Source organism: Peromyscus californicus, unplaced genomic scaffold, assembly GCF_007827085.1.
Source record: "Peromyscus californicus insignis strain IS unplaced genomic scaffold, ASM782708v3 Scaffold_3__1_contigs__length_106647218, whole genome shotgun sequence".
NCBI classification, from domain to species: Eukaryota; Metazoa; Chordata; class Mammalia; order Rodentia; family Cricetidae; genus Peromyscus; species Peromyscus californicus.
Genome location: NW_026294551.1, coordinates 68,673,079 through 68,700,082, shown reverse-complemented (window position 1 = coordinate 68,700,082; position 27,004 = coordinate 68,673,079). Strand labels below are relative to the sequence as shown.

General features: G+C 37.1%; 1 protein-coding gene across 17 annotated transcripts in view; it reads left to right on the top strand.

Annotated features, from left to right (window-relative positions):
• Rapgef6 (Rap guanine nucleotide exchange factor 6) overlaps positions 1-27,004 on the top strand; it is a 186,915-nt gene that overhangs the window by 75,596 nt on the left and 84,315 nt on the right. For 13 of the 17 annotated variants that reach the window (XM_052757753.1, XM_052757739.1, XM_052757743.1 and 10 more), the window contains 3 exons: positions 16,235-16,366; positions 24,081-24,258; positions 26,291-26,427. In XM_052757753.1, coding sequence (XP_052613713.1) covers positions 16,235-16,366; positions 24,081-24,258; positions 26,291-26,427 — 447 coding nt within the window. Of the gene's footprint in view, positions 1-6,925; positions 7,964-16,234; positions 16,367-24,080; positions 24,259-26,290; positions 26,428-27,004 lie in introns of those variants that run through there. The other 4 variants (XM_052757754.1, XM_052757755.1, XM_052757751.1 and 1 more) reach the window with 4 other exon arrangements.

The window sequence follows — 27,004 nt, the reverse complement described above, 5'->3', positions numbered from 1 at the left end:
TCATACAGTTCTGCTGCACTGAGAAATCTGAATTACCAGCTTATTAAGTTTGGGGATGTAGTTCATTGGCAAAGAACATTCCTGATATATGCAAGTCCTAGGCTCAATCCTGAGCTATATATATATTTTACATACTGTTAATTGCTTTGTTATTTTATTTTTATATTTGAACATTTGTGTGTGTGAATGTGTGCGGTCACATATGTACCACAGCATCTTTTTGTGGATCAGAGGACAATATCCACTGTCAGTCCTCTCAGTCTCTCTTTCACCTCTGCGTATACCAGGATAGCTGCCCAGCATCAAGCTTCTGAGACTTCTTGTCTCTACCTTCCATCTCAGTGTAAGAGTACTGGAATTAGTCATCCACAGTACTGTATCTGGCTGTTCTTCAGTTCTGGGGATCAAAGCTCAGTACCTCATACTTGAATGGCACATACTTTACCCACTGAGCCATCTCCTCAGTCCAATTGCTTTGCTTTAAAATTGAGTATAATTTTTTGTGTGTATTGAATTGAACTGTTAATGCTGGTATTTCCCTGAATTAAATTCCAAGAATAACCCTGAACCAATAAACATGAAGCATCTTGGTTTTTATCAAGGTAAGCACTAAATGTACCTTTGACCTGAAATGAATCTCTGAACTACCAGACATCATTAATGCTAAGTCATTTTTATAGAAATGTGACCAAACCAAATGCAGATCTGGACATTGTTTTAAAAGTTTAAAAATTAGTTAGTGCTTGTGTGCTTTAGTTATGAAATTAAGTTCTTTTTCCTTGGTAGTCTCATTGCGGTATACCAGTGGACATTTAATGTGTGCCTTGTTGTTTTAACTGGATCTTAAGCCAGCCCCTCACTCGTTAGCCTTTTATTAAAGGCTTTTACATCTTTTACTTTGTTGTTCTCGTTGCTTATGGTGCATTTCGTATTCTCAGACAGAATAAGGTTCTGGTTATATTCCCCTCTGCTTTATATTAGTGCTTACAGGTGTGGAACCATCTAGCTCTTCCCAAAAGAACACAGAAAGAGTGAATTCTATGGTAGCTTCACATTTGGAGGGTTTCCTTGTACTAGCTAACACTTCCTCACAAATCTTGTTTTTCCCAGTCTTGTGAGTAATACGAATATATGAATGGTAGGCATGCAATGACATTCTGGAATGTTCTTTTGCATTTTAGGAACACACATTACTAACACAGAAAGCAGTTCCTATGTTTGCTACCTCCATGGTGATACCTTTCTCTCTCTCTCTCTCTCTCTCTCTCTCTCTCTCTCTCTCTCTCTCCCCCCCCCCCTTCCTCCCTCCCTCTCCCCTCTCCCCTCTCTCTCCTCCTCCCTTTCTCTCTCCCTCTCCCTCCCTCCCCTACATTGATTTAGAAAGTGGGGGAGATTGAGGCACATCTGTCATTACAGGTGTATAAGAAGTGATTATGGAACACCAGATCACTTACTGCGGTACTTAAAATAATAGCAAGATGCTACTGTTTAACCTTGGGTGTGGCTTTTAAGGTTTTTAGCAGCATTATGTTTTGCTTTTGTGATGTGAAGTTCATGTACCTGGATGTTCATCCATTAGACTATTTGTCTTGTGATAAGTTTATTCCTGTGATTAAAAAGGAAATCTGCGTCCTACCAGCTCATGAGACACTAAGGGACTTTAATTCACATTACTGAGATAGCTTCATGGAGCCTCAGTGAGCAGTTTAAACATTTGTCCAGGTTAAAGTACAAGAGTTGTAAACATACCTATTACGTTAGTCTTCAGGAGAACTAAAGTATCGAAATTATAGTAGTTGTTTGCTGAAGAAATTGTCAAGCTTATCTTTGCATTTGTCATTTGCATTATCATCCATCCTAATTCTTCTTAATTATATTTGATATTTGTAAGTATTTAGTATTTAAAAGAATAAATTTTGAACACTCAGTCTTCCTTCCTTTGCTTCTAAAAATCAGGAAGTCTGTACCAGGAGCCTTTGCTGGTCTTGCTTGTATATAAAGCAGTGAATAGTGATCATCCTGTGTGAGAAATGTGGGGTCCAGTCTCTGAGAATCTGCAGCTCTTCTCTGACCTTATGGACAACTCAGAATACTGTGTACAAGTGTCATTTTTCTGATGCTTTCTACCTTAAAAACTTCCAAGGATCGATCAATTGATCTCCCTCCCTCCCTCCCTCCCTCTCTTTCTGTCCCCTCTCCCTCTCTCCTCTCCCTGTGTCCCTCTCCCCTTCTCCCTCTCCTCTCCCCTCCTCTTCTCCCTCTCTCCCTCTCCATCTTCCTCTCTCCTTCCCTCCACCTTTCTCCCCCTCCCTCCCTCTCTCCCCCTCCTTCCCTTTCTCCCCCTCTCTCTCCCCCTATCCCCTTTCTCTCTTTCATTACTGTCTATATCTCCTAATAGAATCTAGTTCACTGTCCTTCCGGAAAGTAACATAGTTTTTTGATAGAAGTTGCTTATCCCTAACTGCAGAGCTGTGAGTCCACAGATCACAAGTGCTGGATTGATAACAGTTGACATTAAGTGGGTGAAATATCAGTTTAAGAGTTGTTAAAGTTTTGGTAAAATAGATGCTTCTTATAGAAATGTAACATATAGAAGAATATTAAAGAAATTAAGGCATGGTCCTCAGAGCTGGAAATAGTACTTACTGGCAATGACTTTCAAAGGGATGTTTATTGACACAGACCTTTATATTGAATGATGCTAACTACTTATATATCCTGCCTTTTTAATTTTTTATCAATTAAAAAATTTCCAAAATATCATTTTAATGTTCATACTGTGCTACATGTTTGCCTCTTCTAGTTTTTCTTCTGTTGACAAACAACTTTTATATATAAATTTGTAAATGACTGGTTATTTCCTTAGGATTAATATATAGAAATTAAATTGCTGGGTTAAAAGAATGAAAATGGCTTTCTTGATAACTCCTCAGTAGTCATATTTTAATTATTTTGAACTTTAGTAGCGTGAGGAGGAAGACAGGCAGGCATACTGTGTCTTCTGGAGCAATTCCTGCTTCCCTAAGGATAACACTGACTCATGTGTATGTGCCCAGGGACCCAGAATGAGAAAGATTATCATACTTGTGACTGTTTGCACAGCAATCGCTAAAGAAAGCTCCTTAGATAATTGTTTAAACTAACTCAGGTATTATTGTATGTCAGCAGTCTAAGGATAATTTGTGACAGCATTCCAGGTAGACAAGTATAACAGCTCCTTAGATGGCAGACAAATTAATATTGATTATTACTGCTTTTTAGATTGATCTGTTCTCTGTTTACTAAGAACTATGTTCTGTATTCAATTTCACAGTACTAGCAAATGATGTATTTAAATTAGAGGTAATAGTATGATCAGGTTCAGATGAAGTATTCTTTGCAGTTTAATTTTAAAATGAGATTTTATTTTGTCATGTTTATGGATTTTTAAATTATTAGACAGATTTTGTTTTTGAAAAGAAATACTGTCTTAAAACTGTGCTCCTAATAATATATACTTGGCTGACTTCTATGTACAAAAATATGTTCCTTCCTGTGCATAAAAAAAAAAATGCCTGGTACAGCTACCATGGGTAGACAAAGTAGAAGCATGGTAGTGCCTTTTATTGTTCCTTCAGTTTCACTGATTCTAATTATAGAAGCTTACATCACCTTCGTTGATGATAACAGCTTTCCTCTCCCTCCTTGCTCTTTCTTCTTCAATCACTCCCTAAGGATATATCATATTTCATAGTACATATGGACTTCTCGTGGTTTTGACAGAGATTTTTGATAGCAGGCAGGCAGTGAACACATCAATGTGCTGAAGAATACTGTTTCTTATAAAAGAGTAGAAGGAAAGCTTTCATACTCTGACTTCCTTTGATACTTACTTCCTTAGGAATGATGAGGAGTAGATAGGACAAGCAGCTTGAAGGCAGAAATTACTAAAGGGCAACATAATTAGAGTTAACCATGTTTGATAACTACAGATTCATTCCTGGGCAGCATGGGAAGGAGGGGCGGGCGGGGGTGGGGGTGGGGGGAGGAGACAGCATGTGGCTGCTTTACAGAAGCTGGTGTGCTGTCACTGACCATTGCAATAGCATCATTGTTTTATTTTCCCAGTGTTCAACTACTTCCGTGGGATTTACTGAAAATCAGTGTGTTTAACAGTTTATTATGTAAAATGACAGTTTTACTTTTATTCTTCTCCTTTGGCATTTGGTATCTCTAAATAGTGTTTATACTGTTTAACTATGCAGATTGGGGGTGTGGATTGCATGCCTGAAATTAGTGCAAATCTGATTTTGTTTTTCATATTGCTTCATAGGTATGTTAGCTTTCGTTTGTTTATGATAATCTTTTCCCTGTTCTGTTTTAGTGTCATCACTAACCAAAATAAAAGGGTAGCATGTTTATAGTGTTAACTATGAGAATCTTATCTTCGGTTTTCTATGTAGCATAATTTCCAATATCCAGTTTATATTTTGTTCATAAATTACATATACAGATAGCAAATTTGAGTAACTAGATCATTCACATATTTATAAAAAAAAACTGTTTTGTAATTATTGGAAACTTTGCTTGATCTTACAGTAGTCAAATTCTCCTTTTAAAGCTAAAGATTGTGTCTGTATGACTTAGCATACTGGCATTTCATGTGCAGGGGAAGTGTGTTCTTCAGTGCATACACACACATAGCCTGTAGTGCTGCTTCTAAACTGTATGAATCAGGACTCCGTCCCTTGCTGCACTGACCTCACTTGATAATGAGGGGCAATCATGATAAATTCTTAAACTTGATGCTCATGAAAAATAATTGATTCACATATTTTTGTTATTTAACAAATTACTGACCTCGTTTCTGTAAGTAATTAAAAGGTTAGTTGTTGTACGTGAAGAGACGGTGGAGGAGAGTATCGTGACACTGCTTGTAGAGTTTTCGTGCTGAGCCTAGTTTGGCCTCTTGGTTTCTTCTCCTGGTATTGTTACCCCATGAGGTTTGCATGATAGGTTCACAATACTGGTTTCTGGAATAGCAAATACTGTGAGATAATTGGTGGAACAAGATGATGTCATCTTCACTTATAAGCCAGCCAAACTGGAGAGGGAGGAGGAGAGAGAGAATATTTTGATCCTTTATTGGGGTGGCTGTGTATCCAGTAGGTCTGACATATGGCATCAGTGGATTGCATTTCACTCCAAAGCAGCAGCTGAAAGATGACTGTCTCTTGCCCAGCTTGAGGCCCTCCTTTGTGTCAAAGGAGTCAGCACGACTTACGAAAGGAACAAGGAGCCACTGCAGACTTTGCTTTCGATTGGCTGTCATTATCCTACCAACACATGCATAAATATATAGTCTGGCATATAATTAAAATATTTATTGAGTCCTGTTACTAATTTTTGTGGTTAATAATTTTCCTTTAGGAAAGGTATCTTTAGCAAAAAATTTTATCTTTATCCACATTTTTCTATTTAAAAAGTGAATAATTTTCAATTGTACTTAAAATTGTATTTTTGAAATTTTAGATTACAGTTTATATTCATTAAATTGGAAAAATATTTTAGTTCTTAAAAATCAATCTGTCGAAATATTAAATGGTTTACCTTCAGGAAACTAGTGCTTATCTGAACTCACCAGAACAAATTTTACATTTGATTGTAAATTTTGTGGGAAAACGTTGGGTTTTTTGAAGAAAACATAATTCATAGGCTTTTAAACAATCGTAGTTTGCAAACATGGCAATATGCTCAAAATAATAGCATTACTGTGTTAAATTTTAGTGTTTCAGAGGCAGCACATTTCAGATTGGGAGCATAATGTTGTTTGGAAATTAAGAGACTTCACCCGAGGGAATTGAAAAACTGTGTGTGTGTGTGTGTGTGTGTGTGTGTGTGTGTGTGTGTGTGTGTGTGTGTAAAAGATGTATAAAGAGAAGGATAGTTGTATTACTTTTCTCACTGACTGCTAGTCTCACAGTTTTGCTGCCTGGAGGTTTACGTGACTGTACTTTGGAAATGGACCGTAGCCATTGGGAAGCACCATTAGGAGATGAAGTGCTAGGTGGGTGTATATGCAGTAGGTGCCAGTGTAGCAGAAGCAGAAAGGAAAGGGTGGATGCTCGGGGTGACGTGCTTTTCTTATTGGAGAGGGTGTGGCCAAATTTTTTCTTTTAAGTTTTAAGGGAAAAATATGATAGCTTCCTTTTAGTCCATACTCTTATCAGAAACAGGTTTAATTGTTTCCTTTTCTGATCATTTTGTGTTTTGCCAGCTGTCTCTTTCTAGGAACTGCACACTGGGCTGCAGTGAAGTACCGTATTGTATAGATTATTCTTCGTCAAAGGAATTGGTACATATTGTGCCTGTATGGTTTATGCCCCCCTTGCAGAAGGATTGCTTTTATTGAAATGTGTTTATTTAAATCTTAGTACATGTTTTTATTTTTAATGCAAATTTAGTGTGGACTTGAAGGTTAAACATGCAGAACATTCATTCAATAAATAGCAACTTTTATGCAGAAACGCATGAATTTGTGGTATTAAAATCACTTTGATGTAACATCTCTGAACCAGACTGCCCATGTATTTGGAATTCGGTGTATCTTACTACAGCAAATTATTTTCTCTTGGGAGAACAATTCTGTGTTAAATTTAAATAATATTAGGAAAGAGGCTTCTCAAATACAACTTCAATAATGTACAGAATTTTTAAATGAATTTTTGAAACTATAAAACAGAAGGGTATGTTAGCCAGGTTTTTTTTTCCTTGCAGAATTTAGCATGCCAGCGTGTCTCACAGAAGGTCGTGTGTGTGTGTGTGTGTGTGTGTGTGTGTGTGTGTGTGTGTGTGTGTGTGGTGCGGTGCAGTAAATTGCTCTTGGGCTACATCTGCAGATACAGTAGCCAATTGATCTAATGCAGTTTGTGAAGGCTTTCTGCACAGGTGATGTCATCCTTTTAGCTCTATTCTCCTCCCACTCTCTTTCCTTCTTATTAGATATTTCATCTTACTGCAGGGCATAGAATCAATAGGAGCTTCTCCTTAGGGAGCTGCCGTGAAGCCAGCAAGGACAGTAGGAATTAAGACAGTAACAGACTCTTGCTTTCACAAAAGATCTAGTGGTTTTTGTGCTGCGTCGTATACACATGTTATCCAGAAAGAGCAGACTTAGATCACCAGTGCTTCCTTACTGATGCCTTGGAACCAGGAGCCGTATTGCAGAGCTGTGAAAGTGCTTGGGAGAAGAGAAGGTTGCTTGAATTCTGGATATTCTCAGACAGTCTACAGGACAAACCTGTTAGAATATTTGTCTTTGCCTCCATTTGCTCTGTGGTTGGGTTGGTGGTGGTGTGAGGGGGAGGCGTGTTGGTTTTTTTGTGTTTTGTTTTGTTTTTTAACCTCTAACATTTGATAATCTAAAGAAGAGACTATAATCTTCAGGATACAGCATTTGCTTTGCCTCTGATGCAGAAGACTCTGTGGTGCTTGCTCTTCAGAATGAAATAAGTTGAAGAAAAAACAGCCACATTACAGAGAAGACAGGTTTCACGGATTCCAGGAGCACAGATTCCATGCATATTGCCTATTTGCTTTGACTGATAAATACAGTATTAGCTTCTGTGCTGCCAATGTGTACGTCTGTGTCAGATGCCTGAGGACACATGTAACTGTGTGCTGAGCCAGAAATCTAAACATCTTATTTGATGTTACTTGCTTGTAAACTGACATTTAAGGAGAATTCTTACACTTAGAACAATACTCTGCTTCTGAAAGCTTCTGATTTTTGTAAAGAGGGTTGGAGGAACTGCCTTTATATAACAATGATGGTATATGGATTGTAAAAAGAAACTTAGCAGAATTTTGTCAACATACACATCAGTGTGGCTCTGGTTTAAAAGAGAAATTACCCCCTCCAGCCACAGAAATGGCTTTTCTTGTTCGCTGTTACGCCAATTGTCTTCAGCCATGGGCCTCCAAAGTAAGTAAATATTTTTTTATTGATATAATTTAATCGTTAAATTTAAATTGCATTTGAATTCTAAATGAGTTCTATTGTGCTATTTTCTAAACTATAAAAATAAGAACTGTAAATTAAGTCTATAAAGCCTTGATTCCTTGTTATTTAATTCAGAGAAAGTGTAATACAGCCTCTGAGATGGATTGAAAAGACTCATTTTAATAGTTTGCAGACTTAAAATGTACGCCTGAGATACATACCTCAGACAGAATCGTCTCTTGGCTGTGATTGTTTCTGAAATAACTTGTGGCCATACTTGATGCATTCTTTTGTTTTTCCTTTACCTTAAATAGCTGATGTGTTTAGACATACTGTTCTAATCCTGGGCTTATATAATGTAGCTCGGTTAATGTGATGCTACCTGATAACTTAGAAATGAATTGTTCTATTTTATTAAACTGGGGGTTCATTCCTAAAGAGTAACATAAAGAAAAATGTGAATGAAAATTATGAAAAAAAACAGTCAGTGTTCCAAAGTATTTTCAAAGGAGTAATAGCTAAAACCACTTGTCATTATAAGGCAAACATACTACCTGTCAAAATAACAAAATGCTAAGTTGCTGAAACTATTTGTTACAATTCAGTTTTATTGTAGGTAGTGGCTATTTACAGTGTTTGGACCTATCTTTCTTACCTTGTGTATAAATTTCAAAACAAAAGACCAAATAATTTAGAAAATGCTTAAATGGTACTTTAAATATGACAAGATTTCTTTATGGTTCTCTTAGACTGGCACACTGTAGGCTTTTCATAGGAAGGTCTGAAATCATGTCTTTGTTTCAGAGGTTTGCTATGATGGTGACTAAGGGGGAATAGTTTTGACAGCACTGTGTTGTACTGTTTATTTGGCCTAGCTCATTGCAGATTTTCCTGAATGCTCTTGTGGGAGGACATTTGAATGTACTGTCCATTTAGCAAACAGCTGGCTGTGGCATAAAGAGATGGAAAGGAGCCTAGGTACACAATTTAAGCTTTTATCTGCACATACAAAGAGGGTGGCTGCATCAGTGCAGACGCCACCTGTGGGGCCCAAGCACTGCTGACAGTAATATTGGCACTACTAAAATTTAAAACTGCGTGTGGAAGGGAATTGAGTGAAACCAGATAAAACTGAACAAAATTAAGAATGGCGTATAGGAGTTGTTTTTGAAGGAGACACACACACACACACACACACACACACACACACACACACACACACACACACACACAAGAAACAAACCTTGAAGAGGAGTACTAGTAGCCACTCTTAAACCATGGTTTAGCAAGTGTAGAAGAGTGAAGGGCTTTTTAGAGATCCGCTTCCACATTTCATTAAGTGACAGCAAATCCATGAGGAGAATTCTGTGATGGGTGCTTTCCTGTATAAATTATTTTTAAGTATACATGTCTCCTTCATCTCTTATGTTACTATTAAGATTTAACTCTTCACTTAAACACATTAGGCTAGTTATTAATTTTCATACTCTTTTTATTTGATTTTCTGATTTGTTTTATTCCTTTTACTTTTATTTAATGATTCTTTTTTTATCATTTAGTTGTATATAAAATAACCTTGTTGTCTTTTCTTTTTAGCTTTTGAAGAAGTTAATACATGGCTTTCTGGTATCTACTGTTGCTATGAGAAGTTTGAACTTTGTTTGTTTGTAGTTAGTTGTGTATTTGTTTAGATTTTTTGTTTGTTTGTTTGTTTTCCGAGACAGTGTTTCTGTGTGTAGCTTTGGTGCCTGTCCTGGATCTCGCTCTGTAGGTCAGGCTGGCCTCGAACTCACAGAGATCCGCCTGGCCCTGCCTCCCAAGTGCTGGGATTAAAGACGTGCGCCACCACCACCCGGCTAGATTTTTTTTATCCATGAAATTTTACCAAGCATCAGAATGTTTTGTTTTTATTTCTTGGTGCTTTGAGGACTCTTTCAAGCCACAGAGTCTTGTTTGTCTTTATTTGTAAAAAAACAAACAACAAGAACAACAACAAAAAGCACAGTTGTTTTTTGTTTGTTTGTTTGTTTTATCTCACTCCATAGCCCTGCCTGGTCTTGAGCTAGCTTTGTAGACCAAAGGGAGCTGCCCACCTCTGCCTCCCTCCCGAGTGCTGAGATTAAAGGTGTGCACCACTATACCTCCTGGAAATTGTTCTTATCAGAATTGCAGCTCCTTCATTTTCTCTCATCCTTTTCTGCCAGTAATGTCTATAAACATTTATTTCAGCTTGATTTTTCTAACTTACAAACTCATTGATTGTTTGTAACCAGTGCTAGATCATGTCTTAAATTTTTAGTTTGAACCACTTGTGTTTTTTGTTTCTGATGCCTCATAAATGATACCTTTTCATAATTACCTGTTTTAGTGATGGTTTTTATTTTATAGGCGTGATTTTTTTTTTTCCTCTCCCTGTATAGTCTTGTCTTTGGTTCATTGGTTTCCAGGGATTGGCTTTACTCAGGAGATTGTTAGTTGGTTGCTCCTTTCATGATTGGATGGGCTTGCTTGATTGAGGTGGCCTCTCGCTGTGGTGGGGAAACCATTGTGCTCTGGCTTCTGTTTTCCTTCTTTTAGCTGTTGTACAGCTGGGAGCCAATGAAAAAATTCATAAACAGCTCAGCTAACTTAGGCATGCCTTGCCTTTACGTTACTTCACTTCTCTACAGTACACACACACACACACACACACACACACACACACACACACACACACGTGACCATGACAGAGTGGACAGCATAATCTCTAACATCGGGTAGCACTTACCATGTATTTCCCTTGCTTGTTCTCAACCTTAAGCATATTTATACTGATTTCCTCTTTCTTTCTACAGATCTTTTTTACTTTTAATAAACATTAACCAGCAAAGATTGATTAAAATCTCCATGGTTTAAAAAATACTTAAATGAGAAAGGATGTGTCTTCAAATGGAAAAGCACTAATTTTAGTAAAATGGTTTAACAGCACCACTCCTTCAAATTTCACTTTTTAAAAAATGAGTAGAAATCAAGTTTTATGTGCCTCAGAACCGGTGCTACGATCTCTACCATCTACACCAAAGGCCACTAAGATACTAGGGTCAGGCTTCTGTGGAAGGATGCTTTTTAGATCTTAGAATCTTTTCTTCTCTCTTTCTGTTTTTTTTGTTGTTGTTGTTGTTTTGTTTTGTTTTGTTTTGTTTTTCAGGACAGGGTTTCTCGGGTAGCCTTGGCTGTCGTGGAACTCAACTCTGTAGACCAGGCTGGCCTCAAACTCACAGAGATCTGCCTGCCTCTGCCTGGGATTAAAGGTGTGCACCACCACCACCACCACCGGGCTCTTAGAATCTATTTTTAGTGCTCGCGCTCTCGCTCGCTCTCTATCTCTCTCTCTCTCTCTCTCTCTCTCTCTCTCTCTCTCTCTCTCTCTCTCTCTCTCTGTCTCATTGGCATCTGACAGTTTCTGTGTGTGTGACTCTCGTCGTACTGAGGGGTCCTTGTAATTTTTGGTGGCTTAATTTTAGTAATTATAATTATTTGTGACCACCTCCACCTTTTAGGCCTTGTATTGGGCTTATCTCTGTGACTTTCTTTTCATCTTGAATGTTTCTAGAGTAATTTTTACGAACCAAATCACTTGCACTTTCCTCCTTAAAACTCTTTGAGAGTTCCCTATAAAACAGGAGTTGTAAGCACTCTGGAATGCTGTCTGGGGCTTGGGGCATGATTTAGTGGGAGGGGGCTGTGGCTAGCATGCATAAACCTGGGATTCCATCTCCAGCGCTGCCAAGAAAAACAGGAGGAGGAGGAGGAGGAGGAGGAGGAGGAGGAGGAGGAGGAGGAGGAGGAGGATCTTACTGTCATTCTCGGTATGAGCTGTGCTGCTCTGGTACAGTTTCTGATGCATCATCAAGTCTCTGGACTCAATGCCATTTAACAGAAATATGGTGTGCAAATTAAGTTATATTAATTTTAATCGTTATATATAAAATACATAAACTATATGTTATGTTATCTATCCAAAATATTGTTTCATCATGTAATAATGTAATAATTAGTAATGAAATATTTTACCTTTTGTGCCATGTATTATAAATTCAATGTTATTAGAACACATCATAGTCTGGCCTAACCATACTTCTCATGTGTAACCAGATTTACTATTTTGCATAATACATTTCTAGGTCTTTGTTATTAATTTTTAATGTTTAGTCTTGATTTTCCTAATGATTGGCCTCAAACATCACTCACTAAATAATTTTCTTATTATAACATTTTAATAATTTCTTAATCTACTACACCCCAAGACTTTCCTTGAGTGGTTTTTTTTGTTTGTTTGTTTTGGTTTGGTTTGTTTTGGTTTTTCAAGACGGGGTTTCTCTGTGTAGCTTTGGCGCCTTTCCTAGAACTCACTCCGTAGCCCAGGCTGGCCTCGAACTCACAGAGTTCCGCCTGGCTCTGCCTCCCAAGTGCTGGGATTAAAGGCGTGTGCTGCCACCACCCGGCTTTCCTTGAGTTTTGATTATGGCTAGCATTGGATATTTAGTAGAATCTTTTAGCTGTAAATGGAACGTTAGCAAAGCATAATAGCAATGTATATGTACATTAATTAGCATCAAGCTCAAATACGTTCCTGAAAGCAGTGCATGGGAACTTACCAACTTTGGTACATAAACAAGAATCATTTTTTCCCCCATGGTCAAGCAAGTGGCTTCTGGCAAAGTGTTTCTATAATCCAGTAGTTGAAATCTTGAAAAGGGATCTTTAACAATGCAGTTTGGACTTAAAATTGATTTTTAAAGAACTGCTGTCCTTTAAGGGGTACACAAAATTTAAACCTTTTTAGAGCTAATACTGTTTCATACTTCGGCACCTTTTGAATGTCTTTGTCAAATCAAATAGTGCTTGGGTGTAGGTTGTAAGAAATCAGATATTTCAGATAGCAAACTTTTTAGATATTTCTTTGTTAAAAATGCTTGATTGTGGCAGGTTATTCTTAAAGTAGGACATAGAACTGTCAAGCAATATTGCTGCCTGTGTTTGTGCTGGTTCAAATTGTGCCCTTCCCTATCTGCTGAGTTGCAAGTGTTCTTCATGGCTATGTCTTGACTAGCACTAGTTGCCCTATAAAAGTATTTCAGACATGGAATTGTTGACCATGTGAGATTATCCAAAAGCAGTATTTCTTAACACTGGTAAGATGCCAATAAGAGTATTCGGGAAAATAAATTTGAAGAACAGTATGTGTAAAATAGATTTCTGTATTGAAGGACTGCTTATGGTATAAAGAGCTGAGGGACATAAAGAGTATCGTTTTCCAGTTTGTTCAACCATAGAACTCTTATTTAATTTTCAGTATTCCTGAATCATATCTCTTAGAATACAGCTTTGGAGAATCTGTGCTTGTGGAATACAGACTCTGCCTATGCTGAAGTATCAGTGTTTAGAAACCTGAGCAGCAGTGTCACTGTTGAGAAGCCCAAGGCAGTCGTTCAGTCACTCTACGGGTGTTTAATGAACAGGTGCTGTATGCAGGGTAGACACCACTACACCAAGCTTTTATTTGATTGGGAAAGGGGGAATAATGTAAAATACCAAGAGCCAAAAGTTCTACATTCAAAAGAATGGAGTAAAATACAAACATTTTATTTCCTATAAACTTCTCAGCAGCTTATACTAGCTTCATCTAGTTATCTTGTTTGACTGCTTTGATAGAGAAAAATATGAATTTGTTTTTCTGGTTGCTGGCAAGATGAACAGTCTGTCCTAATCATTTCTTCTGCTGTCTTAACCTAAGTGATATGTTTAGATAGATAGTAGAGCCAAAAGACAAAGGAATCTGGATATCTGAGCCTTTGCATAGTTTCCTTCAAAGAGTTCTCTGCACCTCTGGAGATCTTAAGTCTTCAAAATGTATTCAATCAGCAACTGGCTTTATACTTCTGTAATGTTTGTATTCAAGACATTTTCCCCATGGGAAACTTGGACAGTAGTCTTCATAAACACATGATCTTCAGCAAACCACACAAGTCCACAGATACAAAATACACAGAGTCTGACAGAACATTTTGCTGAGCTTAATGGGTTAGAACGATGATGGGATAAATAAATTGTGTTGTCTGGTGAAAGGTCAGCTATTAAATTAGACTTGATCATGAAGAAAAGGAATAAAAGTATTCCATTTTGGTTCTTACATAGTAAATAGAAACTTCCAGCTTAATGTCATGAAACATCTACCTCATTTGGTCTCATGCTCAGATCTGGAAATCTGTGTAAAGGCATATAGATGCATTTCCTACCGTTCACAAATGAACCACCTAAGGAGCATGCAAGTGTTAACTACAGCCACTGGCTTTTCATCATAACTGTTCTCTTAGAGAGGTTCAGGAAATTCCTATGTAAAGTCTAACATCACCCCAACTGTCTCCATCTTTGTGTTACCACTTGTGATCCTAGCATAAAATACATCCTAGTGGGATGCTAAAATCAAATAGACCCACGTATGAATCCTTGTTCCACTACTTGAGACTAAGCACATTGCTCAGATATACTGCCTCAGTTTGTCATCAGTCAAGTAGGAAGAATTAAAATTTTCTGCTTTTCAAGGACTGGTGGGGGTTAAGATTTCTCAGTACACTATAAGTATTTCCAGGCCCAGTCTATAGCCTTGTTTGATTACAGTACTGTCATAAGTGACACCTCCTTGCTCTACCTGTCTTTGTAGGAATCTTGTGTGTATGGTATGTAGTGGATGGGTGCAGGGTGTGTGGTTCCACATAGAATTTAGATAGTTAGATCATACAGTATTTGTCCTTTCTGTTTCTGGTTGGTTTTTCCTTGCACATTTTGATACTGTGTTCTGTGTGATTTTTCTTTATCTCAGTAATGGCATTTTTATGACTTTCTTAACCCATCAGCAGTAGTTCATGGTATAATTGGTCTGTGCAATTTCTGTAGTCTGTATTCTTAAGATAGGGGAACTCAGACTTGGTCATTTTCTCCTTTAAAATAGGTGTAAATACAATGAACGTGCTCAACAAGGAAACTTTTAGGTTTAATGGTTGTGAGTAACAAATTGAAGAGAAATTATATGGAAGGGTGGTGAATGATCTTATCTCTTACTTAAAACATTGAATGCTTTGGAGCATAGTGAATCATTTCTTGTCTTAACTTCCGTAGCATTACTTATGAGATAACCTATTTTATTTCTTGGTATGAAATATATTGTAGAGTCTGCATCCTTGATAACAGTAGTCATACATTAAAGATCAAATGGTAGAGTCATTTCCTATTTATTTTTATTTTTTAATTACATTTTGTTCATTTGTGTGTGCACATGGACATGCCATGACAAGCATGTGAGGATGAGAGGAAAATTTGTGGGTATTGGTTCTCTCTACTCTGTATGAATCAAGGGAACCATCTCAGGCTATCATGCTTGAAGAGACAAGCATCTTTACCCACTGAACCATCTTGCCGGCCCCATGTCCTTCCAGTTTTTATTGTATCTCTGCACTTAACCCAGACATTCATTGAATAATTTTGACCACCAAAAAATTTTTCAGGTGCCAACTACATCATAATACAATGTTAAGAACAAAGGTTATGAAAAAATTTAAATCTTATCTGTAGTCATTTTGTAAATCTTAAGTCTTCCTGCCTGCAGATGTTCTTCTGTAATCTCAAACATTATTATTAATTCTATTCAAGCATGCTACCAGTGTGTCTGTATGTGTGTTGTGTGTGTTTTCTACTCTTGACATTGAAAGCTGTTTGGTTTCAGTTTTTAAACTTTGTTTCTATTTTATCTGTTTGGATGTTTTGCCATATATGTGTAGTGCTCATAAAGGCCAGAAGAGGATTTCGAATCTCCTGGTACTGGAGTTACAGCCTGTTGTGAATTGCCATGTGGGTGCTGGGAATCAAACGCAAGTCCACTGGAAGACCTTTTAACCACTGAGCTGTTTCCAGCCTGCAGCTGATACTCTTGTTAGGGTGAACAAAGAAGTTGACTCTCTCCTAAATTATAGTTAGTATTGGTAGTCTCTTTGAAAAATTGTTCAGTGGGCTTATCTCTATTAAAATTGTCTATCAGTTTAAGAAAGTGTGTTTGGGTCTTACTATTTCCAAAAAACTTTACTAAGAAAGAAGGATTTCTATCCTTGAGTTCTGAACAGTGTACATAAAACTGTGCTGTAAAGTTCCATTATGTCAAGAACTCTCTAATAGGTAAAGCTTGGCATTCAAAATAACTCAAGTTCCTTTTTTCTTCAGCTTCCAGCTGATCTTACCAAGATGCACCTCACAGACAACCCTCATCCACAGGTGACTCATGTGTCTTCTAGTCAGTCTGGCTGTAGCATTGCCAGTGACTCTGGGAGCAGCAGTTTATCCGATATCTACCAGGTAATACCTTAGGCTGGGTGCTATGCATACAGACTTTTTTAATTCTGCAAAATACCTTCTGCTTATCCTCTAGATCAGTTGTTCTCAACATGTGGGTTGTGGCCCATTTGGGGGTTCAAATGACCCTTTCACAGGGTCGCCTAAGACCTTCGGAAAACACAGATATTTGCATTACGATTCATAACAGTTACAAAATGACAGTTATGAAGTAGCAATGAAAATAATTTTATGGTTGGGTGTTATGTTACCACAACATGAGGGCCTGTATTAAAGCATAAGGAAGGTTGAGAACCACTGAGCTAGATGATCATCTATCTATCTTTTAATTCAAGTGTGAAATTCAAGTATAAGGTTTCATCAAAGTATGCTTTATATTCTGTCTCAGATTCATCAGCCTGATTAAAGAAGCAATCTGTCATTTGAGAGGATTAGTATAATCCAACAGTAATGACTATGGGATTTTTCTTTTCTTTTATCCAGTTGAATCCATATGATACAGAATGCATAAGATATAGAAGGGAAAAGTCTGTGTGTTTTTGTGAAACAGAATATTGCCCTGTAACCCAGGCTGGCCTGAAAATTTTAGTCTTCCTGCTTCTGGCTCCTGAGAGTTGAGATTTCAGGCATCATGCCTGGGTTTAAAGAAGATTTTTGAAACAACAGTTTACACCTGTGGAAGGCCTGATTTTTATAATTGTAGAAGTAAAATTTATGAAGAAAAGTAAGAATTGGTTTTGCACCATCAAACTTCTATCCTGTGTAACATTAATTAAATAGAAAGTTAAATAGGGGATGTAATTATGGACTTCTCCATTTTTAAAACTGAACAGAAGTTGGGCGGTGATGGCACACGCCTTTAACCCCAGTACTTGGGAGGCAGAGGCAGGAGGATCTCTGTAAGTTCCAGGCCAGCCTGGGCTCCAGAGTGAGTTCCAGGGCTGTTACACAGAGAAACCCTGTCTCAAAAAACAAACAAACAAAAAAACAAAAAACTGAATAGAAAAAATTCCAAGCTAAATGAGATTTCTTGTCTTTCTTTTATCCAGTGACCCTTGTAATAAAAAGAGGGTTCTGGAAAGGATTACAGACTGAGAGAATCCTTGAACAATCCTACTGGATTAAATCCAAATTGGGTTTGGGCCAGTGCTGATTTGTTAAGTCCTCATGGTGGGCTGTGATTCTGTCTTTAGTGTCAAATGTCTAGGGCAGATTCCTAGGTGTAACGCCTTATAGCCTGAAGCCTAGTGGGAGTAAATAACCAGAGATTTGGTGTTGATGGTTGGGTTAATCAATAATTCAGATCTATTTTGTATTTCTGGGCTGACAAGTAGACATTTAATGTGAGCTACATATTTAATTTAAAATTTCAGTACTCATCTAAAAGGAAACGTAAAATTAACTTTGGTGATATATTTTATTTAACATAATATTTCTAAATGTCATTTTGACATTTAAGCAGTATTTTAATATTGTAAATGAGTTTCTTTGCAGTTTTTTTTTTCATGCTTAGTTTAGATTTAAACAGCCCATCTCAGTTCTGACTGGTCAAACTTCAGTGCCCCAATAGCCATATAGATAGATAGAGAGATAGATATAGATATAGATATATAGATAGTGGCTACCATGCAGTAAAAAGCAAAATTATAGTCATTTTTTTCTGAAGAAAATATTTACATTAAATTTCTACTTAGTTTCTCAGATTCCAGTATTTTAAGAAAATAGCTTTTTTCTATGAAGGGGAGCTTGTAGGCAGATGGAAAATTGAAAAAAAGCTTGCAATTTTAGGTCAATATACAGCTTTCTTGACGAAAAGATACTAGGACCATCTCTGACTTCCTGTTTGCCTTTTTATAATATTTATAAACTAGAAATTTACTCTTTCTATTTTATAAAAATACTGTAAGGAATCTTAACAAATAAAATCAAAATAATACATAACTCTTAGCTACTCCATTTCTTTAGTAATTGTTGGGTTAATCCATTCTACTTCTCGAAAGGAAGTGCATTGTAGAAGGACTGGAGGTGTTGCTGCATCTAGGAATCAAGTTAGAGTTGTGGTTTTTTTCTGCTTCTGTGTTGTTTCATAAAGGAATCCTGAGGAAGATTGACTCTAAAACAACCAAATGGAGTGGTGTGGCTGTAGATTTCTCTCAAAATAATTGGTTATGTATGCCTTGCTAAGAGAGACAGTAAGCAAGATGTGGCACTGACAAATTATAGGTACCTGATCCTGCTGGGGGATTCCATTTCTAAGAGAGAAATGATTGCCTTTTTGAGGCAAGAAGCAAAGCCCTGAATAGTTGTAACAGAAAGAACGAAAGTGAACATATTTTTAATTCAAGTCAGTGCTTTGCTGTGTACTGGAGAATGGACTGTGTGTGCAGCTGGTATTTCTCCAAAGATGCTAGAAGAGGGTCTAAGATACTGCACTGATGGTAGCTTCTTCAGGTTACCTACCTACTAGTGATAGTTGGAAGTCTTGTATTGCAGGATGATGTCACTGTATGTGGCTGCCTTGCTTGCACCCTTCTATGCATCTTCCTTCATCAATAACAGTCTGCAGTTTGAATTACCTTTTTGCTATTTTCTTTACAATTAGAGAGAATATAGGTAAATGTCTTGCCTGTTATCCTTCATGTTACAGAGTATTGAAGAACATACTTCATAATCCAGAAATTCGAACGTTAATTTTTATTCTTCCTTAGTTACTGAGTTCAGTACCATGTCATCAATTCTGTTTCCTATATCATTATTCATGTGTGCATATGTTTCATGGTCATTAATGCATTATTTACATGTAACAAAATTTACCTTCTTTATGGGAAGGTAAATATGGGAAATTGGCATCGGGTCTGAAAGCATTTTAGACTTGTTTGTAGTCAGTTCCTCTTCTGATCTCTATCCCTGTGAAAAAACAATCTGTTCTACACTTATTGTTTTACATTTTCAAAATGTTATGTTAAATAGAATCTATACAACTAAAAAAGGGAGTGTGCATTTATGAATTACCCAATAAGACAGAGAGGTTAAGTTTTAGTGAATTGAGAGAGTGAACAATAAAAAGATAACAGACATTGAAAATTCCGGAAACAAAACAGGACTCAAAAATGTAAAGAAGAAAATTGTGGTAGTATTAAACCCAAAATGCTGAAGTGTAAGATAAGACCTTTTTTTTTTTTTCTTTTTTCTTTTTTCGAGACAGGGTTTCTCTGTGTAGCTTTGCGCCTTTCCTGGAACTCGCTTTGGAGACCAGGCTGGCCTCGAACTCAGAAAGATCCGCCTGCCTCTGCCTCCCGAGTGCTGGGATTAAAGGCATGTGCCACCACTGCCCGGCTAAGATTTTTTAAGAGTGGCCAGCCAGTTAAGGTAGAAATTCTCAGATCCTTACTTACAGCTAACTTTTAATTAAGGCAATTTCCTAGAACTAGAAACATCTTGACAAAAGCAACTTAGGGGAAATGGTATGTTTGCTTACAAGTCCAGGTTTACAGTCCATCATTGTAGGAAAGCAACTAGTCACATTTCATGTATAGCCAGGAGCAAAGAACACTGACTTAATGGCTGCATGCTTGTGCTCAGCTTCCTTTCTCTACTCTTACACAGTCAGAATCCCCTGGTCAGGTCTTCTCACCCCAGCAGAATCACAGACGTGCCCACAGGCCAAACTGATCTAGACAGTCCCTCACTGAAATCCTTCCCAGGTGATTCTAGATTGTGTGAAGCTGATAGTTAAACTGTCTATCACACACCATAAAATAAAGCAAAACAAGCCAACAAGATAAAAGTAGACATGAATTCTTATATTTTATGTCTTGAATAAACTTGAATGATAATTTGTAAATGTGTGGTAAATAATTAAAGGAATATATAGTAAAAGAAAAAAGAAACTAGAACAGAATTAAAATAGAATGATAAAGTAGACCTCAAAAAATATAAAATTTCTAGAACTGCAATTTTAATAAGAAACCATGTATAGGATAAGAAATATTTAGAAAAATTGTGTGTACCTGCATGTGTGCGTGTGTGTGTTTCCAATAGAGCCTAGGGAATAAAACAGGTAAGAAAGGTTAAATGTTAGTACTGGACCAAAGGCTGTCTTTCAAGGAGTACTTGTTAAATCTATGAATATACCAAAGCTGAATGTTCCCTGAAAAGGGTTAAATGAAACCCTGGACCTGATAATGCTGAAAGGAAAAGCATTGAAAGTATGAGGTTCTGGCTTAATACTTAAACCTCAGCTTAAAAATGTGGTTTTCATAAGTTTGTATAACATTTTTATTATGATCTATAGCACCTCTTACTATAGCTTCATGGTTATCTGGCTGCAAACAGGAAAAGGATATTCTCTGGTGATTTATTTGGTGACTGCTAGCTCATCACAAAAATCAGCTCATACTCACCAAATGATAAGTACAAAGAGTTTAACACTTGACCTACTAGACCCTGCTGTGTCTTCCCTGTGCTTAATCCGTTTAGAGGGTCTGCCTCCTAGGGCTCAGTTTGCTAACTATCCTACAAAAATGATTCCACAGTCTTCTTCCATCTCTTGATATTATCATTCTAGTCCCCATGATTCTGTTTATTTTTGTTGCCCATTGCCAATCTTTTCTGTTTGAATCTTCATATTTACTCTTTTTACAGTGCCACCCTCCCATCCCACCCCACCCCTCTCTATACCCTGGGCTGGTCTATAGAACTCATGGATTCAGTTTTTCATATGTTAGGATTGTGAGCCTGAGCCACCATATCCAGTTAAATTTATTCATCTATTCATTTTATAGTGTATGCTTCCTTAACAAGAGTCCTTATTTTTGCTTTACAAGTGCTTGGTAGTCACAGAATAGGATTTCTTCTTTGTGAAGCAGTATAGTCTATTCAAGCTGGTATAATAAAATGTCATTCACTGGGTAGCTTACAAACAGTAGAAATTCTCTTTTCGTAGTTTTGGAAGCTGAAGTTCCAGATTAAGGTACTGACAGACTTGGTATACTGCAAAAGACCTCTTTCTGGTCCATAGATGACACTATCTAGCTATTTGTTCATGTGGAGGAAAGGTTGGATGAACTCCCTCTGGTCTTTCATTAGGGTACTACCCATTCATGAGGGTTCTAATAACTTTATGAGTTTATGGCAGCCCAAAGACCCCACCTCCGAGTACTGTCATCTTGAAGTTAAGATTTCTTTCTATTAAGAATTTTTAGGTAAGTTTGAGGCCAGCCTGGTCTATAAAGTGAGTTCCAGGACAGAAAGGTTACACAGAGAAGCCCTGTCTCAAAAAAAAAAACAAAAACAAAACAAAACAAAAACAGAAACAAAGAAAAATTTGAGGGTGTTAGAGCACTTGTTTTGGTTCCCAGCTCCCATATAACAGATCGTAGCCATCACTATCTCCAGTGCCAGGGAATCTGGTACCACCTTCTGGCCTCTGAGGGCACCAGGCATGCATGCAGTTCACTTACCATACCTGCAGCCAAAACACTCATGCACATACAATGAAAATAAGTGAATGAAAACAATTTTTCGGATCTGAGGGTATACCTCAGCTAGAAGAGCCTTGGGTGGCCCTGTATTTGATCCTTACCACTATTGAAAAGGGAGAGAGATCTGGGAATGTAGCTCAGTTAGAGTGCTTACCTAACATGTTGGGTTCAATCTCAATACTTTATAAACTGAGCATAGTAGCGCTTTTCTATCTATAATCCCTAATGGCAGCAAGAAGATCAGAAATTTAAGGGCATTTTTGGATACAAGTCTTGAGTTCGAGGCCCATCTGGGAACGTGAAATCCTGTCTCAAAAAGGAAAAGAGGGTAACTGGGTCTAGACCATAGCAGCAGACTGTTAAAGCCAGCTTTTCTAGTCTTAAATGGTCTCAAGTTGTGTATTTAATGTGGATTACTAACCACTTAAAGGTTTGTGGGAATCCAGAAGCAGTATAAATTGTGCATAAAACAAGACTGAGTTGTTACCAGAGCCCTAACTTGAATTAACAAAGGCCAAAAGAATAATGTGCTGACCCACAGACAAAGTGGAAAGATTTCTGACGGCAGAGAGTCTGTACTTGCAGACCCTGTCCTGTCTCTGGTCATTTGGCACGCACACCCTGTGGTTTGCCTATTTTTCCTCCATCTTTCTCTGTGATACTGTTACTGGTACTCTTTCTTTCTCTGTCTGGTATGTTGTATTTCTGTTGCTTCATTCCTCTTTCTGGCTCTGCTTTTCTTACTCAGAATTCTCCTTCTCATTTTCCTGCCTCTTCTCTTCCTATTCGTTTTTAATTTTGTTCATATTTTTTACTCTGAAACTTTTCATTGATGGTCACAATTCACCTTATTTAACTGTTACCCAACCCTTCCTCCCACCTCTCCATGGCTTTCCCTCCAGTTATGTCTCTCTTCCTCTTTTGGGGGAAAAAAAATCCGTGTGCATACACACACACACACACACACACACACACACACACACACACACATCCATATGTCCTGAGCTTGAGCATTATTAGTGCTGCCCATGTGTACAAGGTTGTGAGATTATCTACTGCAGTACAAGGAACCTGCCAGTGGCTACCCCTCAGAAAAGTGACTCCCTCTCCCCCCACCTTATAGCTCCTCAGCTATGGGTAGGACCTTAGGAGCAACTCCCCAGTCCACGCTGGACTATTTTTCCTTTACACTGACTTTTAATTTTATTCCAAAGTACTTTTCTAAATAAGTATACCACGTTATACTGGATATTTTAAGTGCTTTGATCTTGTATAGTAGGTAACCACCACTGATGTGAGTTCATGAGTACAACATGTTATATACAAAGGAAGTATATCAGACCACTCCTCCCCGTTGTCTGGTTCTGCCCCCTCTTCGGTCATGTTCCCTGGGGAGGGGGAGGTTAATATAGAGAATAAATGACTGTGAAAGAGGACAGGAGGAATGTAAGCTCTAGGTGAGCCTGTCATAACCTTCACTAGTACTCATCTTTGAATGCTTATGTTTATTTTTATGGAATTCTTGTGCTCAACTCATTGTTTTCTGTGACTGCTTTAATATTGAAAAGTAGTACCTAATCAGTTTTTACTTTTGAAAAGATATCTTCATTTTCTGTGAATGACAGCTCTTAAAACCTATTACTTCCAAAGATATTCAACATTGATGTTTCCAAATCAAAGTTGTGGTTGTTAGGTTGATTTTAGAAATTACTTTGAATAATCTTTGCTCTTTGCAATGTTTTTAAGGCCCAGTGATATATTAGAAAGTGATAATGTTTCTTTGGTTTTTATGTCAGTGTTAGTACTTTGTAATACTATTGTGCCTCTTCTCAAACTCCTGCTCTCTTAATCTTCATGATTACCTGTCCTACTAGACTTTGTATCTTTATGATGAAAGAATAACATTTTTCACAATAAACAGCATGTATTAACAAGGTACTGGTTCATCTGTTTTAGAAAGCTTTGCTTTAGGAAAAGCAAATGTTTATTGGAGAACAGTTACTAATACATTTAATAATGTTTGTGTCTTATACGTAACTAGATCTGACTTATCATGTAGATAACGCAGAAGAAAGATAGGCCTGCATTTTAGGTAGAACAATGTTTTATAAATAAGTATCTTTCCATTGTTGCTGAATTCCTTATATTTGGCATTTAAGGCCATTTTGGTCAATTTACAGTGTGATGTATAGTATTTTTAGCATGAAATGATTCATTGAAATTTCTTTCTGTAGGCTACAGAAAGTGAAGTAGGAGATGTAGATTTAACACGTCTTCCAGAAGGACCTGTTGATTCTGAGGATGAAGAGGATGAGGAAGAGGAGATTGATCGAACAGATCCACTGCAGGGTAGAGATCTTGTTCGAGAGTGTCTTGAAAAGGAACCTGCAGACAAAACTGATGATGACGTTGGTAAGAAATATATCTGTATTCAAGGCCAACCAGGACTCCACGGAAAAAACAAAAAATAAATAAATAAAAAATAAAAATAAAATGCATACGTTAACTTAAGCATTTTTGACCTTATATGCAGAATAGTCTGTTGCCACATAACATACTATACCAAAGCTTAACTTCTTAAAACAACATACATTTATTATTTCATAGTCGGAATGTATATACAGACTTCAGTCATCTGAGTCTTCACTAGAGTGCATGAGAATATGTCCAAGATGACTTACGCACAAGGCTTCTGGCACAAGACCTCAGGTCTATGTTATGTAGTCTTTTGTAGCCTGTCTATTCACCCTAACAACGTGGCAGTAGATCTCCTCTAGTGTGGGTAATTCAAGGGTGAGTCTGCTCCAGTGTCTTTTATGACCATCATCACTTCTGCCACAGCCATTACACCATGCAAAACTGAGACAATGTTTGTGAAAGACTATACCTGGACATTGATATCAAGATGTCAGCTCATTGAGAACCATTGTTAAGACTTGCTGTGTTTATAAAATAAAACCATGAATTTCATGATACTGATTTTTCTATTTATGTTCATAAGACATTTAAAGCTCTATGGAGTTGTGCCTAGAGTCTATGAAGTAGTTTTTAAATCAATTTCAGATATATCTGTGTTACCTTCGTGTGTGTGTGTGTGTGTGTGTGTGTGTGTGTGTGTGTGTGTGTGTCTGTGTGTCTGTGTTAAAACTATAGATAAAACTTTTTACATATTTCTAACAGAACTAGTTAATCTATTTTAATTGAAAATTTGAATTCTGAAGATGTTGATGTGTCTTTAAGGAATTAAGTTTACTTAGTGTCCATTACATATTGCTATTGTTCAGTTAAGATTTTAGATTTTCTTTTTATAATCATTGCTGTTAACATTACAAGTCAGTGCTAGTAAAAAAATGTCATAACTTCATCAGTATATTTGATTGCTATATATATAATATATATCAATATAAATGATCAGTATATTTGAGCATTCGTGGCCATTATAAAGATAGAGTATTATTAAATAACCACTGTTTGGACTCATGCTGAAAATGTCTGCATAGACACTATGCTAGTTTCATGAAGTTTTAAAATTGAAGTTTATTTCATTCTGATTACATGTGAGATTCTTGTGTGATCATTTCTGTTGAAGCTTGTTTAACTTAACTGCGGATATATGTGTGTTTCCCTTGTATTTATCTTTATTAACCATATGTTTTTACCAAAAAATACCTTCAGAGACTCATAAGCATTTAGTAAGAAGTTAAGTAGTTGATGTAATAAATCTTGAGGTACAATTCACTTTAGTTATTCCTAAGTTACCGACTAACATTTACCAGTAGAATTAAGACAAAGAACATTCTAGACAAAAGGGTTTTTGCAAATCAAAGAGCAGCACTAAACTGCACCACCAATCAGGTGCCATCTCCAGCTATGCAAATCACAGATGTTACAGCTTCATTTGAACCTGTGTGGTTTCCTGGTTCTCTGAGTGTTCTGAATGATGATATCTTTCAATATGCCTGTATTTATAATGTGAGGATAAATATACATACAGTCTATCAGTGTGTATGTGCACACATATAACCTTCTAAATAACTGGGTTTTAAAATTATTTTTTAATGTGATGCTTATTTTACCTGCATGTATATCTGTGCATCATGTGTATGCAGTGCTATGGAGATCAGTAAGGGAGTGTGAGAACTTCCAGAATTGGAATTACAGATGATTGTGAGCCACCATGTAAGTTCTGTGAATCGAACACAGGTTCCCTGGAAGAACAGCTGGTGCTCCTAACCACTGAGCTGCCTCTCCAGCCCCTATTTGGTTTGGTTGTTTTGGTTTTTTTTTTTTTATATGAATGGTTGTGACGTGATCTATCTTGATGTTCTTATTTTAGCAATATAAGTTCCTGAGTAGATTCCTAATAGAATATTGAATTATAGAATTTGTTGTATGTTAAAGTAGTATCCTTGATCTTTATGCTAGAATTTCTGTTTTCTTATAGAACAGTTGCTTGAGTTCATGCACCAGCTCCCTGCCTTTGCAAACATGACCATGTCTGTAAGGAGAGAGCTCTGCTCTGTCATGATTTTTGAAGTAGTGGAGCAGGCTGGGGCTGTTATTCTTGAAGATGGGCAAGAGGTAGGTCAGCAAATAAATCATTAATTTCTTTAGGCTTGTATAAATCCAAGATTTTGAGTTTAAAGTATTTTAAGTGAATGCTGAGTCAAGGTAGGTTTTTGTTGTTATTGTTGTTTGGTTGGTTGGTTTTGGTTTTGTTGTTTGGATTTTTGTTTGGTTTTATATTTTTTGGTTTTTCAAGGCATGGTTTCTCTGTGTAGCCCTAGCTGTCCTGGAACTCACTCTGTAGACCAGGCTGGCCTTGAACTCACAGAGATCTGCCTGCCTCTACCTTCCAAGTGCCAGGATTAAAGGCAATGTGCCATCACCACTTGTTGGTAGTAAATTTTTGAAGAGATAAGTTGTTTCTGGGTTTTTTATTTTTATTTTTTTTTTTGTGTGTGTGTGTGTGTGTGTGTGTGTGTGTGTGTGTGTGTGTGTGTATTTTGTTTTGGTTCGTTGTCTTTCCCTCCTAATGCTACCATCCTTTAATACAGTTCCCCATGTTGTAGTGACGCCCAACCATAAAATTATTTTCATTGCTACTTGGTAACTAATTTTGCTACTGTTATAAATTGTAATGTAAATAGATATGTTT